Source organism: Opisthocomus hoazin, chromosome 1, assembly GCF_030867145.1.
Source record: "Opisthocomus hoazin isolate bOpiHoa1 chromosome 1, bOpiHoa1.hap1, whole genome shotgun sequence".
NCBI classification, from domain to species: domain Eukaryota; kingdom Metazoa; phylum Chordata; class Aves; order Opisthocomiformes; family Opisthocomidae; genus Opisthocomus; species Opisthocomus hoazin.
The window spans coordinates 157,375,583-157,393,818 of NC_134414.1; the positions used below are offsets into that span (position 1 = coordinate 157,375,583).

The following is an 18,236-nucleotide window of genomic DNA, read 5'->3' on the forward strand; positions in this document are numbered from 1 at the left end:
CTTTTGTGATCACTTCTAGGTACGTGCTGCAGTATATATGCTCTGCGTAGGATCCATTGAATGTACTTTAATACATGAAACTTCTTTTTATTAGTGGAGTATTTTGTGGATCTGTCTTTTTTTCTTGGCAAACGGCTGTGGGAGGCTTACAAAGAGGAAGAGTAACTTTGTTTATTCCTGTCTTATGAGAGTTTGTATAATTGTGTGACAGGATGGGACACAACCATCTACCACCGTATGTCTAGCTCGCCCTACTGTCTCTCTGCCGTAGCTGAGAATAAGTATCTACAGCAAGCATAGACCATGCAATGTGGTCAAAATGTGTTATTGTATATGCTGTCTTTATTGTAGTCCTTAAACACTGCTTTCATTGTAACTGTTGTTGAGATGACACTTAAAAGTGGCGGTATTTCCATAGGCCTCCGAGGTCATGGAGTTTCCAAGTCCTAGCTGTTAATACAAGTGCAACTGTATTGAGGCTCGCTGGTAATGCAGTGTGGCTTTGATAGTCATGGTGTTCACTCTTTGTTAAAATACACTGCATAGAAGTGGCAGGAAAGCTTGAAATTGTACAGTCTCATTCTGCAGTGCTAGAAATGGTGGAAAAAATTGTAAAATGTGTCCATAAGCCAAGTACAGTCCATAGTGCCAAACATTTGTTCATAACATGCTTTTATTAGTTATCTGGTAAACTTAGAGACTAGAGGAGGTGAGGCTTTAACGTTTTTTAGCTAACAGGAGCTATAAAAGATACATATCTGAGAAGATTTGATATGAAGCTTGTCCATTTCTCCCAAAGAATTCATAGTCCTTGGGACAGTTTTTGTTCTCCTAAATGATACCAAAGCTCTGTATATTTATAGCCATTTGTGACTGTATTAAGTGGCTAATATCTTCAGCATGTATTTCCTATCGCTAACTAAGATGAAACACTAGTTTTATCTAGGGAGATAATTTGTCACAAGTAAGTTGTACATGAGGAAGTAATTGTTACTCAGCCTGGCCTTTTTTGCCTGGCCGAGGTGGAGATTAATTTGCTCGTGTACAGCATCTTGGAGTCTGCAGACTCCCTAATGCTAAAGCAGTTCCTGAGGATGCAGAAGATTAGATGTGAACAAGTCAAACGAGGTTATGTTATAGTTCATAAATAAAGATTATGGTATAGTTCATAAATGCCTGAATGGATAATCCGTGTCAGCTTTTGCTATGTAAGTTAGCAAGAAAATTCTTAGTTATTTTTTCTGGAGCTACAACATCAGCTTCCAGCAGTATAAAGCTAGAGAAAAAAAAATGGAAACTTAAATCCAATTCTTACATTTCTTAAAAAGATGAGGAAAGAAGAAAGAGATGTAACAAAGTGTAAGGTGTAAGATTCCTTTAAATCTTTCTGCATCACGACTGAGTCGCGGTATACCGAAAAGCTGCAAGTATAATTAAAGAGAATTTTACTGCTGTATCTTAATGTTTGTAGCATTTTCCTCCTTATGTTTCACGAACTCTTTAAAGAGCATATATTGACAGTAAGCCTAATGAAACATTTATTTCACTTGCACTGACGTTTTGTAGGCAGCCAAAAATGCAGCATTATTCTGCTTGTTAGAGGCAGTCGTACTACCCACAACTATCTTTGTCTGTTCACACCCTTTAGACATAATGGAGTCTTTGATCTTATAGTGAAATAACACTGTATATAGCTTCAAAAGTTTGCATTATTTATTGTGCTTTAGAAAATGCTATGACTTTTTTTGAAATGCCATGAATGTAATGTTTTAGTTTCAGAGTAGCTTGCTTCTTCCTATTTTCTTGATGTTGGGGGCCTTTCATCCCATATGTAAGTCTGCAAGTGGTATTATTCGTATCAAAAGCATGAAGAGCAAAGAAGGGAGGCTTTCTCCTGGGGTCTGGGGTGGGCAGAGGAGAGAAAGCGAACATGAAGATGACTTGTTATATTACCTTCCCGTTGTTACTTAAAAGGTTACGGCTTGTTAACAATGTTGCTTCTTTTTGCAGGGGATGAGTTAACGAAGATGGAGAATGAAGATGAGCAGGGTTGGTGTAAAGGGCGTCTGGACAATGGACAAGTTGGTTTATACCCAGCAAACTACGTAGAACCAATCCAGTGACAAAGGACAAAGTCAATACCGAAATGTTACAAAAGCTCCGTAGACCTGTACAGTATATATTTAAAGTGAGAGGAAGCTGAATGATGTATAGAGTGTATATATTTTAATGCAGCAGTGAGAGCTTGATACTGAAATCATGATGATTTAAAGACAAAAGTCTGAACTAATAATTTGACATTGTTTTCACAACACAATGCAAAGGAAAGGGGTTAGGTTGAAAAAATAGTATGATAGGAAAAATACTTTTTAAGCTTTTTCTTCCCACATGGTCTGTTATTGTGACTTCTGAACATTTTTGCATTTTCTGTGCCTGTGCCTCATCCTACCCTAGGTATGTGGCTTCTGCTTGCTTTTGTTTAATCAGTTATTTTAAGTGACCTTCAGTAACTCGCAACTTGAATTCTAAAGATTATTATAGTTAATTTTCTATTTGTTCTTAGCAATGTCTGAAAGATGCGGTATTTTTTTATTTAAATGCTATGTAGTTAAGCACCTTTTTGTATGCTTGGATTGATCAATTAATACTTAAATTATGACACAGATGTAGTCACCAGTTGACTGAATGAAAACTTTTTCCATGTTGTAGTACTCTTTCTATGTTGTCAGCATGGCTTGAAGTTGTAAAACAAATACTGTATTTAATAAATATCTGTTACAGAAGGGTATTTGTAGCAGAGATATCTGCAGGTGTCATGGGCTGGGGTTCTACTATGAGTGTTGTTTATGTGGTTTGACACTTAAACAAAGAGTTTTCCATCTAGATATTAAATGGCACTCAAAAGAAAGATAAATTATGTATAAGCCCCAGAATAATAGCTGTTTCTAGCACACGTTTGCAGGGGGAAAAAAATAATCTCCTTTAAACTGCTAATGATTTTTGGGTGATTTGAAATGTTAAATCTATGAAGACTAATTTTTTGAACAGAGAAGACTGTAAAATAGACTAAATGCTTTTTATTGAGAGCCTATCTATGTTGTGTATATGTACATATAATTTGATATTCCAAAATATAAAGAGCATGGCTATTAGTTATCAAGCCTTTTGATGTCCATAAGATTTAGACTGTTTTAAGAGTTTAAATTATAGGTATATTTAAATCTGCTTTCCTGCCATATTCGTTACTGTACCATAGACAAAGTATTCTGTGACTAGATTTTCAGAAGTACAGTAAATACACTAACATACTCAGAATCAGTGTTTGTGGATAAATCTGTGGGTCAAAATATAAACTAGCTTTAGTGCTTACCTGGATTATTGTAGCAAAGCACTGTAAAATCTACATTTGCTTGCAGTTACAACTCTGTCATCTGTAATGATGTCAGATAGTATGCATTTGTGACATTTAAAACTGGGTTGTAAAATTACAGCAGATTTGTGTTTAAAAAAAACCCTGAAGTATCAGGTAAGTCGATATGCTGTGTTAGGAAGCTACGTTGTAATTAAGCTAACAAATCTATTTTGAGGTAACTGTAAAACACTGTTGATAGTCTTGGACTTTATCGTTTGCTTTTTGAGCTTATAGATATATTTCGTCATCACTTTCAATGAATCAAAATGTGCAAGCTTAGAAAGTGGATGTATGTCTGTGTCTATCAAGGAAAACTTACCAACATAACTGTTCTGTTCATCCACAGGATGATTGCTAAAATTGTCAGGAATTACTTGTTTGGGTCTCTGTATTGTAAAATATTTTAGAAAACAATAAAATCTGTTAATCTCTTAAATACACAGAAAGCACCTCTTACTATGTCAGTGTATGTGAAAATAGTGTTATGAAGCAAATAATCTGTGCGTTTCCTTGCAATTTAAGGTGACAAAGTCTGCATTATCCAAGAGAGCCATAGAGGAGTATGGCAGGAGTGGCACGGGGCTATTAACAAAAAAGGGGAGGTGCAGTGCACAGGGGCTCTTGGCAAGGCATTCCAACAAAATGTTTACGGGAGAAGAGCAGTCCATGTCTTTTATGGGTATGCGGAGTCTGCTGTAATGCTGCTTGCTGTGATATAGTCAAGTCTGTTGTAGCTTGCATGAGGAGCTAAGCTATTTTTTTATAGTATCTGAATCTTTTCTGCCTTTTGTGAGAGTTTTCTTCTTGACTGGCAGTGATTCATGTAGTAGTGTTTGTGCTAGCTAGCTGAAAGTTTTATCTTGTCTCCCCCACCAATACTGCATCTTTTAATCTAAATAAAGTACTAGTTTTTTATGGTGGGTGTCCAATTTGGTGAAGGCACCATAGAATCCAAGTGGGAGGGACCAAGGGAAGTCTCTAGTCCAGTATCCTGTTTAAAGCACAGTCAACTCTGCATTCAGACTGGGATGCTCAGGCCTTTGAGCTAGTCTGGAAAACGTCCAGAGACTGATGTCACCACCTCTCTGTTCAAACTGTTAACAATGCTTAATTATATTCCACACACCCCCCACCCCCCCCCCTATTTTACTTGCGGTTAGAACATGCCCTGTTGTGATATATGACCACTGTGGTGTTTTGCTGTGCTTGGGTGGAGCCTGGCTCTGTTGTTTTGGCAGCCTTCTTGTAGGTGCTGGAAGGCTGCTGCTGGGACTCCCAGACTAATCTCTGCTCCAGGCTGAACAAGCCCCATTCACTCAGCCTTTCCTCACAGACCAAGTACTCCATCCCCCTGACGTCCCTCCACTGCTCAAGTTTATCAGGATCTTGTACTGAGTGCGGATGGGGAGGGTGTCCAAAACTGGGCAAAGTGTTCCATAATACTGAATAGCAGAAGCTAATGGCAAACTTATCAAACATTTCAAAAATAATAAAGTATTTTTAAGAAGTTGTTTTACTGTTAACAAACAAGTATAAACAATAGGCCATTTTAAGTGCTTGAAATGCTTATTATACTTCATTTCAACAAGAACTTTGGGAAACACTCGGATTTGGTGAAACAAAAATGACTGATTTCATCCTCATTTTGAGTGGGCAGCTGTTTACCTTGCACACATGAATTCAGTTGAGAATTTTGCTTTAAGAACATGGATCTTAGTTCATTATCTAGTATACAGAGTTTGGATATACTCATCGGAGCCAAATTTAGAACGAGAATGCAAGGGACTTCAGGAGGCTGCCTAGTCCAGCCAGGGGACATCAGAGCAGCTCCAGTTAGAGCAGGTTGTTCAGGGCTTGTCCAGCTGAGTCTTGAGCATCTCCAAGCATGAAGAGTCCCAGCGCCTCTCTAAGCAACCTGTTGTAGTGGTTCATCACTTTAACTGTAAGGAATTTTTTTTGCTTACATGTATCAGAATTGCACTTGGCTATTGCACTTTGCTTGTGCACCTTTAAGAGTCTGGCATCATCTTCTCTACGCTTTTTCATTAGGTAGCTTTAGCCTGCTGCCTACACTCTTGCTCATACAGCCTGGTGTGCTGTGGGCTGCCTTTGCTGCAAGGATGTGCTGCCGATTTGTGTTGTTCACTCAGATCCCCAGGTCTTTTTCTGAAGAACTTCTTTTTCTGTCAGCTTCCAGTGTGTATGAGATGGAATAACTCTCTGCAGGCACAAGACGCTGCATTTGCCTTTGGTGTTCATGAGGTTCCTGACAGCCGGTTTCTCGAGAGTTGTGCTCCGTCTGAGCAGCGGCCCTCTATAATCTCTCTAATTTGGTGTCATCTGCAGGCTTGGTGAGAGTGTGTTCTGTCCCATCATCCAGGTTATAAAGGCATGAAGTAATACTGGCCCGGGTATACATCCCTCGAGTATCCATCCATATTCTAGTATCCACCCCTCCAGGCGTCAGCTGGGTTTTGTCTGCCCAGTCACAACCCTTTGAGCCTGACAGTCCAGGCAATTTTCTATCCAGTCTATTTAGTGATCAGTCTGGCTGTAAGGACACTATGGGAAGCTGTGTCAAAAGCCTTGCACGGTTAGTAAAAGTAAGTAATGAAGCCTGTTGAGTAGTAGAGAAATTTTGCTTGTAAGTTTATCCTGGGTTTAAGCAGCTATGCTTCACTTTCACAGGATTAAATTTACAAGGTATGAAAGGAGAATATGATGCTCAGAATGTAATTTCTCCCCACCCTTTCCCTTCTGTTTTCTTTAGAATTCTGAAGGGAAATAGCATGTTTCAAAACTTACTGGCGTATATTTGCATGTACTGATCAAGCTACCCGAACTTTGCTGTAACCTTGAGCATGTTTCAACCTTACAGCATGAAAATACTTGCTATTTGCATAGCATTTCTTCAGTGCTTTGAAAACACATAGGGCCTTGTTTCACAGGGGCTGTTGACTTTTTGATCTGGATATTTGCAGTAATCACTTAAAAAATTAGGTGCTTTGTCTTTTTTTGTGTAACATTTGTATTTATATCCTGTAATTTATAACACTGATGAATTAATCTAGTGAAGATGGAATATCAAGAGAATCTTTTCAGGAAAATAAGAGGCTATTTTATTATAGAAGGTGCAGTTCCTGATGCACAACACAAAGTAATACTAAAATTTCTCTTAAGTTGTTGCTTTTGAGGCTGAAAGCTTGACACCAAAATTTTGACCACACTTTCCCCAAACTCCGTCTTAATTTACTTGTAAGCTATAATATGAACATATATATATATTTGCTATACACATACAAGATGCCAAAAATAAAGCTATACCTTCAAGTGTAATAAACCAATCCATTGCTATTATCTCCTGTTAAGATGTCTGTGAAGTTTGTCTGATGTACTAATGCTGTCCTCCCCGTAGCCGAGCTGATTGGGTTTTTTGTTCTAATATCTTCTTTCAGTTATGTCTTTATTCATAACACTTGCAAAGCAAAAATTAGGACAGACTTCATAACTGGAGATAAATAGCAATACTGAATCTTCTAGTGGGAAGTCAGAGTAGACAATAAATGACATGGTTTTGTACTAATCTGATACGATTTGGGTGACTTTTAAGATAACATATGTTAGCTGTATATTACGGTAAAACAAAGAAGAAAAGGAATAGAGAATGGTATATTGAAGATTGGCTATCCAGCAGCAATACCTCCTTCTCCTGGGGTTGCATCTGTTTTTTAAAATAGCTTTAAAGATTACGTAGTCTTTCTCCAACCTTTCTGGTTTAGCAGAAAGTTGTTCGTTCACCTCAGAACACCAGGGAGCTTGCTAATGGTGGCTGTAAGCATACCTAGTTGTCCGTCTGGAGAGCTGCAGCTTCCTTTCCTGAAATGAGAGAGTACAAGATAATCCCAGTTTTACTGGAATACTTCTACCTCCTCATTTTGTTTGAACTAAAACAGCAGTTTCAGAACCCGAGAGGGGTCATGTGGTAATCACTGTAGCAGACAATACCTTCTGTGTGTTTGACACCTAGCAGTTTACCTGCTAGTGCTCAGTATGTACCATCCCCAGCCTGCTTTACTTGCTTTCTCCTGTTAGAAATTCAGGTCCCTGTGTGACACTGTATTAATCCTTCAGCACAAAATTTCAAAATGCTTCAGGTGCTTCTTGAACCTTGCATTTAGGGGAGGGTACCTATGTACATCTGAAAGTTTGACCATGTACCTATCTGCATTTCAGAAGATGTGACCTCTTCTCCAAGAATGACTCTAGTGGGTCAGACGAGGTCTGGGCCAGCAGTATGCAGTTGGGTGCCTTGGGAATAGTGTAGGAACAGGATTACATACAGTGATACTTCAGCCATATTATTTCCAGCTTTCAATAATCTCTGTCTTTGGTCCTACGAAATAAGAAAAAATTAATTCTTTCCTCATAATTTTGAAAATTCAGTTCACTGCTTTGGCAACAACTGAACACCAAACTATGGTTCATACAGATCTAATTGAAATAGTTCAGAAAACAGAACCTGTGATCAGTTCCAGAAAGGGAACCAGTAATGTTCGTTCTTAGTAGTAGTAAGTTCTGACCCCATTAGAGAGGTTCAGACTGTGTTTTTATTTTGCATTTGGCTTTGAACACCCCTGGTTGCTTTATGTGGTCAGTCAGTACCGCACAAGATCCTTTTGCAGCTGTTTGCTACTTCTGTGATCATAAGTAATGTAATATCAATAAAGTGCCACCTTTGTACTCATCCTTTTTGTAGATAAATATTCAAATTTACAAGTCCAAGCATGAATCCCTCCGGGGGAGACACTGGTGACCTCCCACTTCTTGTTACTGTGGTCAATCACTGATTTATTACATGATCATTTCCTTTATTTCATGGCAGTTTAGCTTTTATGAGGGACATTAGCGAGAACTTTTTGAAAATCCAGGTCACCTGTTACCTCAGCTGGATCCACCTTCCTGCATGACCCATGAAATTTCCAACCCTGTGAGGTAAACAAGCATGTCAATTGTGAAGTACTGTGATGACAGATGTTTCTAGAACCTCGGTGCAGAAAACACTGACATTTGATTGCCCTGGCATAGATGAAATGCTGTTATGTCAAACGTAGGTGGGCTTTGCAAGGGGGTGCTACTTCTAGCTGTAGCTTTGCAAGTCCCTTGCATTGCTAATACAAACAGGCTTACCTAAGCACAGCTGAGTACTGTGTGTGCAGAGGGGTTGTCTGTAAATTACAGTATAGTAACTTTTTGGCTTCCTACTAGGCCGTGTTGCTGAGATGTAGACCAACTTGCAAGAGTGGGAAGCTCCAGGAAACTTCACCTATTTGAAGTGGTTATACTTCTTGATGTTATCAGTACAAGCAGTGCATTAGTACTAAATAAAAATGTGTTATTGATGCGTTGAACTGGTTTCAGCTGGCTTTTAATGTAGTTAATAAGCTGCTTTTCCATATCGTGGGAGTAGGCATTTGGATGCTTGATCCTTCTGTTCTAGAGAGGAGATTTTCTGTACGGATTATTTGTATTGGAATGATAGGTGTCTGGGACTATGTTATGTCATTGAGGATACCATTTGCAGAGGGAGGCTAGCCTAAAACTTCTTGAGCTACAGCTGTCATAAGGCAACATACTTTCATTATGCACAATATAGCTGTGAGCAGTGACAGATTTTGCTCAGTGTGACCAAGTTTTCCAAAGGACATCGAGCACAGTTCACATGTATCTTCTGGCTCTAAGAGAACCTTCGGTGCTGGGAGGGTAAAAAAGATCTAGCCAGCATGACCTGGGGCTATACCGATATTCTGTCATTTCTCAGCAGCAATGTGAGGGGCAGGCAAGCAATGGGAGGCTTGATAACAACTGGAGAACAGCACTAAAAGAACTTTACAGAACTGAAGGCTCTTAAGGTTGGGAATGGCAGCAAATATTTCAGAGCTGTGAGAAAGTAGGTGGCACTGAACCTGCAATTCCACACAAATCCATGTGGATGCAACTATCTCAAATCAGCCAAAGACCTAGAGAACAGACAGTTCTCAAGAGATCATCCTGAATGGTTATTCTTCTCTGCATACATATTTCCTAGCAGGACTGTCTGGCAAGATCCAGGAGCCTGAAGCTTTTGTTGCAGCATTTGGATAGGTGAGGACAGGGGAAAGCATTGGAAGAGGTTGCTTTGCCTATGCTGCATCGGCTCTCAGAGTAGCTCTGGCACCCAAACCTGGGTGTAATACTTTGTTGACAGGGATAACTGATCCGTTTCAGGCCTAGCCTGGGTATGCAGAGAAGGGGGTATTAGCACAGAATCGTTCAGGGAGAAGATGAGACATCTCCAGTCCAACCTCCTGCTGAAAGTGGAGTCGACTCTGAACTAGAAACAGGTTGCTGAGGGCTTTGCCTGGTTGGTTCCTGAAAACCTCCAAGGACAGAGATTTTGGTTGCTCTGGGAAAACTGTTCCACCGTTTGATTCTCCTCATCATGAAATCCTCTCCTCATCAAACTGGAACTGTATTCTGGGCTGTTAGAAAAAGAGCCCTTGGGTTTTGATTTGTGAAACAGCAACACCCAGTGTCACACTCTAGTGTGCTGGCAGTGAATTGCTCTGCATTTGCACCTGATTAGAGGGCTTGTGATACTGCCCTTCTAGGAAGTGCTGTACTTAGCAGGCATTTGTTTCTGAAGGTACACATATAGCAGTCTTCCTCCATGTAGATATTTGTCAGACCAGCTGGCATGGAAGCAATTTTGAGATGCTTCTGTGTGCTGGGAACAGAAATACATGTATTTGGGACATTCTGGGAAACCACTAGCAAGACACAATATTCCTACACTGAGGCATAACTGGCAAAGCAGCAGTTGTGGCCCACTTTCCCACCAGTGCTGCTATTCTTTCTCCATGCCTTCCCTCTTTCTGCAATGCACTCAAACCACAAACTTTGTGATGAACAAGAGGCCCACCTCTATTCCCTGGAAACATTCATCACCTTTCAGGGCTTATTCTGATGGTTTCCATTATTTATAATCCAGTTTGCTTCTGCCCTGGGACTGGGGAGGGTCACCATTAGGGCGAGAATAGGATATGGAGGCTGTTTCCAAAACCTCTTGAACAAATGGGCATTCTCTCTCATGGACAGAGAAAATGAGAGCACGACATGTTGTGGATAATGGGAGCAAGGGAGGAATCTGCTCCTCGGACAGTTTATTGTCAAGATGAAAATCTGCTGAGGACATATTCAATGTCAGACCAGGGGAGTCAGTCTTGCTCCCAGTGCTGGTCTGCTGCTGGGTCTGGGTAAGGACCTGCACTGCACATAATGGCTGCTCACCAAAGCAGAGGACGCTCTAGTGCCCAGTCTACAGGCACCCTTGAAGGTAAGGGGTTGGTTTTATTTATTTACCCAATGTGTAGAGTAGCCAGCAAATTACAAGCACTGCCTTTTCCCTGATGGCAATGGACCCACTCATGCCTGCCTTCTGCTGTTACCTCCAGTCACTATATTACCTTCCTCCTGCAACCGAGAGGCTGCTCTAAATTTTTTTTTCCCTATATATAGGATAATTACTCCATCTTTTCTGTTTATGTCAGAAGAGTAAGGGAGAATGGGGTACAGCCTCGTGAGCCTTGATGGTCTCTGATGAAGAGGACTGCTAAGATACCAAGCTCTGGAGATCCTGCCCACAGATCACCTTGCCGCTGCTGAGCCGAGTTCTGTGGTTTCCATTATTTAGCATCTAAATGCCCTGGGACCGGGGAAGGTCATCATTAGGGCAAGAATAGGGATATGGAGGCCATTTTGTGAGGGCCACCCTTAAGGCTTTGGTACCGTTAGTTCAGGGCTGGCCACGAGGGACCTGGAGCAGCTCCTGCAGCATCCTGGCCCACGTTCCAGTGAAAGGCTTCCCGACTTTGCCGAGCTTCATGCCCCAAGTGCCAACCCTCCCGTACGGCAGGGTGGGAGGGGCGCAGCTGGGGTGGAAGCTCTCTGCACCCAGACACGTGCAGGCACCCGAGGTTTCCGAAGCCGGGATCACAGAATCACAGAATGTTCGGGGTTGGAAGGGACCTCTGTGGGTCATCCAGTCCAACCCCCTGCCCAAGCACGGTCACCTACAGCAGGCTGCACAGGACCGCGTCCAGGCGGGTCTTGCATATCTCCAGAGAAGGAGAAGGAGACTCCACAACCTCCCTGGGCAGCCTGTTCCAGTGCTCCGTCATCCTCAGAGTGAAGAAGTTCTTCCTCGTGTTCAGACGGAACTTCCTTTGCTTCAGTTTGTGCCCATTGCCCCTTGCCCTGTCACTGGGCACCACTGAACAGAGTCTGGCACCATCCTCCTGACACCCACCCTTGAGATATTTATAAGCATTTCTAAGGTCCCCTCTCAGCCTTCTCTTCTCCAGGCTGAACAAGCCCAGCTCCCTCAGCCTTTCCTCATAAGACACACGCTCCAGTCCCCTCCTCATCCTCGTAGCCCTCCGCTGGACTCTCTCCAATAAATTTCACAGTTCCTGCCTTGTGTTTCTGTTGTTCTGTTTCCTGTTCTGAGCGGCTTTATGATTTCGGATTTATGGCCTGAGCACGCTCCCCAAAGCAATTACAACCTGTCGCCTGGTTGGGCACTGACTCACCAGTCCCCGGCCGCGTACTTCAGCGCTGGCGAAGAGAGGGAACAGCGGCCCTAAACACAACGTTTGTTACGCAGCGCCGGTCTGTAACGGCCTTCGAGGGACGCGCGGCTGCCGCGCCTTTCCCACAGCCGGCGATCCTCCGCGGGGTTTCCCGCCGGGCCCCACGCTCCCCGCTGCCGCCTCGGGCCCCGACGAAGCGCGACCAGCCCGTTCGTCCAGGTGCACGCGCACCCCCCCGCCACGGCCCGGCGGAGGGCGCTGACGCGGCAGGGCCGCTCGTCTCCGCGGCAACCGGCAGGCGGCGGGCGGGGTAGCGTCGCCCCCTCGCGCCACGCCGGCGACCGGAGGCCGCGCCCCGCCGGGCCGAGGGCACCTCCCGGGGGGGCGGGGCGGAGCGTGGGGCGGCCCGGCGCTGCGAGCGGGGCGGGCGGGCGGGAGCGGCGGCTGCTCTCACTTACAGCTCTCCGCCTCGTCTTCCCACCGGCCGCCCGGCGCCATGTGCGAGCCCAGCAAGCAGGACATCGCCGCCATCTTCAAGCGGCTCCGCTCCGTCCCCACCAACAAGGTAAGGGAGCCGGGGCCGGGAGGCGGCGGCGGCTGCGCTCCGCCGTTGTGACACGTCGCACTGCCGGCGGGGCGGGGCGGGGGAGGGGGAGGGAGAGCCCGTGGCGCGGCCCGGCCCGGCCCGGCCCGGCCCGGCTGCCCGGGGCAACCCTCTGAGGGCAGGGCAGGGCGAGCAGCCTTAGGGCCGGGGGGGGACGACCCTCCTCGCCCTGCGGCCGGGCAGCTCTGCCTGCCCTCCGGCCGGCCCGGCAGGCTTTCGGGGCTGAGCCGTTAACGGGGTGCCAGGTGCCTCAGGGCGGCTGGGGGGGGGAGTGCCTGCTCAGCTGGAGAGAAGCAGCTAGCCCCGAAGCAGTGACGGCGCAGGGCGTCGAGTGCGTTCTGCGTTTTCTTCCTTAAATCAGCGAAGCAAAGCCCGTTGTGGTGCAGCCACGTCCGCGGTGATAAAAGTTCCGTGTTTTGTACCACATCGGAGTCGTCCAGTGCGACTTTAGTGTACCGGTGTTGTAAAGCCCCGTTGGCTTTTCAAGGCGCAAAGGTGTGCGGTGGGGCGGGAGAGGTGCCCCAGACCGCGGGGTGACACGGCAGAGCGTCGGGCGGCAGCAGGTGTGTGCTGATGCCTGCTCCATTGCGTTGTCCTTGTGACATTTGCTGAGAACGTATCCCAAAAATACGTTGGGATAAACTTGAGGTTGGCGTTACCTGGAAACACCTTGGCTTTGTTTTCTGGGAATACGGACCTGGAGGTCTGTCCTTGGTCCAACACCGATTTCCGTACTTTGAATGCAAACCATTAAGACTGTACGGGCAATGGGCACACACCTGGTTCCTCAGAAAGCAGAGCTCAGAGATTAGCACTTCACCAATTAGTTTCTAACACAAACATTCCGAAAACTTGCCTTTGCGATGGGGTAAAAAGCCCAGGGAGGACAGTTCCTTGAGAGGGTCAGAGAGAAGATCTTTTACAAGAAATTCACTGGCACTGTGCCTGAGAGATTGAGTAGTTCTGTGATGCTACTGTGATTTTTACGATCACAAGAGAATCGGAAGGTGCTGCCCGCAGCTGGCGAGGGTGGAAAGCCCAAGGACAGAGTGCATGGAGCAGTTCCCCCGTGCTGAACTCGTGGTCACCATTACCTAATGAGGTGGACGTGGTACCTGTAGTTGCTCAGGCATATCTTGCTCTCCTTGCAGTCACGTCAGGTGCTACGCAGAGATTTAGTTGCGCTGTTGACAGAGCAGTGTTGGTACAGTGTGTGCTGCCATTCACACAAGGTCAGTTTGAAAGAAGTAGCTCACGTGCAGAGAACTCATTAACACTGCAGCGGAGCTCGATCTTGTCGACCTGTGAAGACAGAGAGGAAGGAGACTGGGAAACACCAAGAGCTTAGACCTCACAACTCTCCCACGCCTGTGTATCTGACCAGTCTTCTTAAGTAGAAGTTGTTGCTGCCATCAGTTTATCCTCTCGTGTTTGATTATATCTCCTTTTATTTCCTTTTTCTTGCATTCTTCATATGCAGTGTGCCACTTTTATTTGTAGGGATTTTCTGCTTGGAAAGAAAGATATGGGAAAGTGCAAATATCGGAAAGGTTCTGTATTAAAAGCTTAGTAATATGCTTTAACTGTGGTGTTTGTGTGTACGGTTTGGGAAGAACTGGTATCTATCTCTTCAATGCAGCAGTTGGGCTTCCTGCCTGCCTGCTATAGGCATGCTATACATTTACACGGTGCTAGGTGCCCTGCAGTAATTCTTAGTGCACGTGAACTTAGCAAAGTAGTTCTGATTTAAATGTGCAGTTTAATTTGTGGATTATAGTGTATTTCAACTGATACTTGAATAATTGTCTTGAACATGTCTGCAATTTGATCTTGGTCTCCTTGACTTTGTATAGCGTGAGAAATAGCTTTTTTGAGTTCTTGGTGTGTCTTTGAGTATTACGTAATGTAGAGCTGCCTGACAACATTTAACAAAACATGTTGCAATTATGAAATAGGGTGTATTTTGTACATATAAAAATGTTCATAGTCCCTAAGCTGGTTAGCATTTCATTCTGTTCTCTCTGGTTCTTTCTTTTCTTTCATTAATGTAGTATTCCTGTCTCTGCTTGGACACCCAGATCCAGGATCAGAACGGCCTGAAGACAAAGTGTGTGTGTGGCAGTGGTTTGTCAGCTCTTCAGTTTTGTTATTACAGTGTGTGTTGTGGGTGCAATTTGCGTGTGTGTGTGTTGGAGGGCGAGGGTTTTTTTTGCCCCGGAGTAGAGTGCAGGGTATCATGTCTCACTTAAATCATTTTAAAACCGTGACACTTCCGAAGTAGGCAGTCCTGTCTTCTTCCTGCAGCGATCGTTCCTGTTCCCTCCCTGACATTGGCAGTATTGGTCATATGGCTGTGCTGTGAGTTGGACCTACCTTTGCTCTGGGTCAGAGCTGTGCAGTGCTGGTTTCCGCTAGGATCAACAAGCGTGATTATTATTGCTGATGCAAGAGAAGAAGGAAAGCATGTCTGGATATGGTGGCTGGTATCTAGGAGAGCAGCTGCTTGGATTTGGATCCTGTCTGACCAAGTGTGAAACTACCTCCTGTCTTTTAGCTGGTTCGGTGTTGACGCAGCTGTATGGTAGCCTTGCATGCTAGGAATGGACAGCAAGCACAAGGAGTTGCGGAGCTGCCCTGTGGACTGTTACTGAGTCTACACTGTCCTGAAATGCTTTAACACAAAATAAGCAAAAAGAATGCAAGTGTATTTTAAAAGCAATAGATTATTTAAGCATATCCTTCAAAGTGAGTTTTTAATAATTATTTTGATATTTTAGTTGTACCTCAGTAGAGAAAATACACTTTATCTGTTTTTAAAATGGAAACAATTTCTGAAGTTGGTTTTAATTTTTTTTTTTCCAGTTCTTGTTAAAGTTTACGTGGTGGGGGAAGCACTGTAACAATTAAGAGAAGTAAGCAAAGGGAGTCTAAATGTTAACGAAACATGCTTCTTTATCTGTTGCATAACATGATGGAAATGGCAGTTCTTACATTACTTTCACAAGAAAAATTAGATGTTCCTACTTGAATCACAATCCTAAAAGCCACAGTTTTTATGCATATGAATAATTTTCACAGGTGCCTGGTAAATAGTTGGTAGAGAGTCCTGCATAAGTGAAGATACTGAGCTATACTGCTACGTGGCACCTAGCTTCCAGGTGATGCAATTGACTTTTAAGATGTTGAAATTAAGAAATGTTTATAATTCTACCTGGGAGGGGAAGAGGATCCTTAGTGATGTTTGTAACCAAACATTTTTAAACATGGGATTTTTTTTTTAACCACCCATTGATACTCAAGATTCTCGTTTCCCATTTGTACTCCAGGGAACTTCCACAAGACTTATGACTGTAAAGTCTAAAGTAGGCTGAAAGTCTGCTTTGCTCTCCTGTATTAGAAGCGAGACCAGGGCTGTTCTGTTAGCTTTGATTTCAAGCAGAATCTTCTCCTGTTTTATTGTCCCCATCCTCTTTTTGGCCTTGTAAGAAAAACCCTGAAAATAGCCAGTTTTAAAGGAAGATGAGGCTCATGTTGCCTTTTAAGGAACTACTTCAAAGAATGGAGAGAATTGGGAAAAAGATAAGAGTTCTGACTGGTAAGGCTGTGTGTTTTCTTAGAATATGGAATACATGAAGAGTTACTCATTCTTCTTTTTCCCTAACTCCCTGTATTTTGTTCTTCCACCTGTGCTTGGTTCGGGGACTCCCTCTAACCCCTCATTTTGTCACTCATTCTGTGTAGCTTTTATCTTATTTCCTGCTTCTGCTGTATGTCAGTGAATGACCCTGTTTCCACATACAGCAGTGGGATGTAGAAGTGATTTAACATGAATAAACGTTAAGTCTCTGTTGAGAGAGAAAGAGGGCACTTGCACGCACGCAGAAACTGTGACCTCCATGCTTTCTGTTTGTGTTACTGGTCATTAAAGTAACTAAAACTCAGACTTAAAATGTTTATACATTGGAAGAGCTAATGCTGGATCTGTTGGTGAGCTTTGCTTGTGCTTGATAAATTTGGACTGTACAAGCTTAAACACACCCACACTAAAACGAGGAGTTTAGCCTCAAGTGGCTCCTGGGCGTGTAACTTGAATTTAATTTGGGTGAACGGTAGGTGAGCTGACTTGAGTGCAAACTTAGGTCTGGTTTGACTGGGTATGTACAAAAAAAAAGAGACAAAAATCTCTATTTAATTGTATGAATGGAGTTTCTAGCAAGGAGATTTCTTAACTTTTTATATTTCCAGGCAGATGAGGTGGGGCTGGAAGCATTGTGGCTTGTGTGTAGGGTGTACTGTATGTCACCAGCTGACATGGAAGAAACTTTTCTTTATGTGTCTAGCTAGAACTTCCCTTGCTGTCTGAGTTTGCATTGGATTTACAGGAAGATGTTAAAGGCTGAAATTGCAGCTTGGAACTCCATCGGTCTTGTGTGTAAAAGCTTGTCCCTCCCTGGAGTTATTTCTTCGTAGATGCCACTGACTGTACCTATAGATGCATGGTTTTACCGTGGAAGTGCTTCTTTGCAGCCGTTGTAAATACCACTGAAAAACCATTGATCAGATAGTGGAGTGCTTTCATACAGGAATAGGCATGTGCACATGGCATTAACTAGGAATAGCTGTTTCTGTTTAAATTTGTGTTCTTTCTTGCATTTGAAAACTGATTCATATCAGATGAATTTTTTGTTCTTGCTTTCCTTGGCCAAAGAAGTACAAAATTCAGAATAACTGAAACAGAACTTGAAAGTTGTGGTCTGCAGACCTACAAAGCATTATGAGATGTAGACGCAGATACCTCTTACAGTTTTGGTTGGATGTTAGCAGCCTAATATGGTGGCAGAGGATAAGAAATTACTGGTTTTGTCTGTGCAGTAATTGTGGGCTTATTTGCTTTTTAACTGGTCTGTGTTATGTGCAGTTAAAAGGTTGATACAGCAATACATGTGTGATGCATTGCACAAATAGTCACGTCTGGCAGGGAGTGCTAAGCTAGGCAGTGCACAGTGTGGATGCTTTCTTCACACAGCTGGATTTCAGTGGCCTGCTCTAGGGGTCAGGGATTCTATAGAATCATAGAAAGTTTTGGGTTGGAAGGGACCCCTAGAGGTCATCTAGTCCAACCCCCCCGCAGCGAGCAGGGGCACCACTAACTAGATCAGGTTGCTCAGAGCCCTGTCCAACCTGGTCTTGAATGTTTCCAGTGATGGGGCCTCCACTACCTCTCTGGGCAACCCGTTCCAGTGTTTCACCACCCTCATTGTAAAGAATTTCTTCCTTATATCTAGCCTAAACCTACCCTGTTTTAGTTTAAAACCATTACCCCTCGTCCTATCACTGTTGTCTCTACTAAACAGATTGTCCTCATCTTTCCTATAGGCTCCTCTTAAGTACTGAAATGCTGCAATCAGGTCTCCCCGCAGCCTTCTCTTCTCCAGGCTGAACAAGCCCAGCTCTCTCAGCCTGTCCTCACAGGAGAGGTGCTCCAGCCCTCGGATCATTTTTGTAGCCCTCCTTTGGACCCGCTCCAACAGTTCCATGTCCTTCTTGTGCTGAGGGCTCCAGAGCTGAACGCAGTACTCCAGGTGAGGTCTCA

The 18,236-nt window shown here is 43.8% G+C and overlaps 2 protein-coding genes and 1 long non-coding RNA gene across 8 annotated transcripts in view; 2 read left to right on the top strand and 1 right to left on the bottom strand.

Moving 5' to 3' along the window:
* PACSIN2 (protein kinase C and casein kinase substrate in neurons 2) overlaps positions 1-3,848 on the top strand; it is a 68,952-nt gene extending 65,104 nt beyond the window's left edge. For all 5 annotated transcript variants that reach the window (XM_075443546.1, XM_075443566.1, XM_075443568.1 and 2 more), the window contains one exon: positions 2,011-3,848. In XM_075443546.1, the coding sequence (XP_075299661.1) occupies positions 2,011-2,123 (113 nt within the window). In that variant the 3' untranslated portion in view covers positions 2,124-3,848. The remainder of the gene's footprint in view (positions 1-2,010) is intronic.
* Positions 3,849-4,960: 1,112 nt separating this feature from the next.
* On the bottom strand, positions 4,961-12,316 carry LOC142360544 (uncharacterized). The gene is made up of 3 exons (XR_012763146.1): positions 12,040-12,316; positions 7,631-7,805; positions 4,961-7,288 (listed from the first exon to the last, which is right to left on the bottom strand). It is a non-coding gene; the product is annotated as an uncharacterized LOC142360544 (long non-coding RNA).
* Positions 12,317-12,437: 121 nt separating this feature from the next.
* The window catches only part of ARFGAP3 (ARF GTPase activating protein 3), a 39,521-nt gene continuing 33,722 nt past the window's right edge, over positions 12,438-18,236 (top strand). Inside the window, exon 1 of one of the 2 annotated variants that reach the window (XM_075443578.1) lies at positions 12,438-12,604. In XM_075443578.1, coding sequence (XP_075299693.1) covers positions 12,536-12,604 — 69 coding nt within the window. In that variant the 5' untranslated portion in view covers positions 12,438-12,535. The remainder of the gene's footprint in view (positions 12,605-18,236) is intronic. The other variant, XM_075443571.1, reaches the window with a different exon arrangement.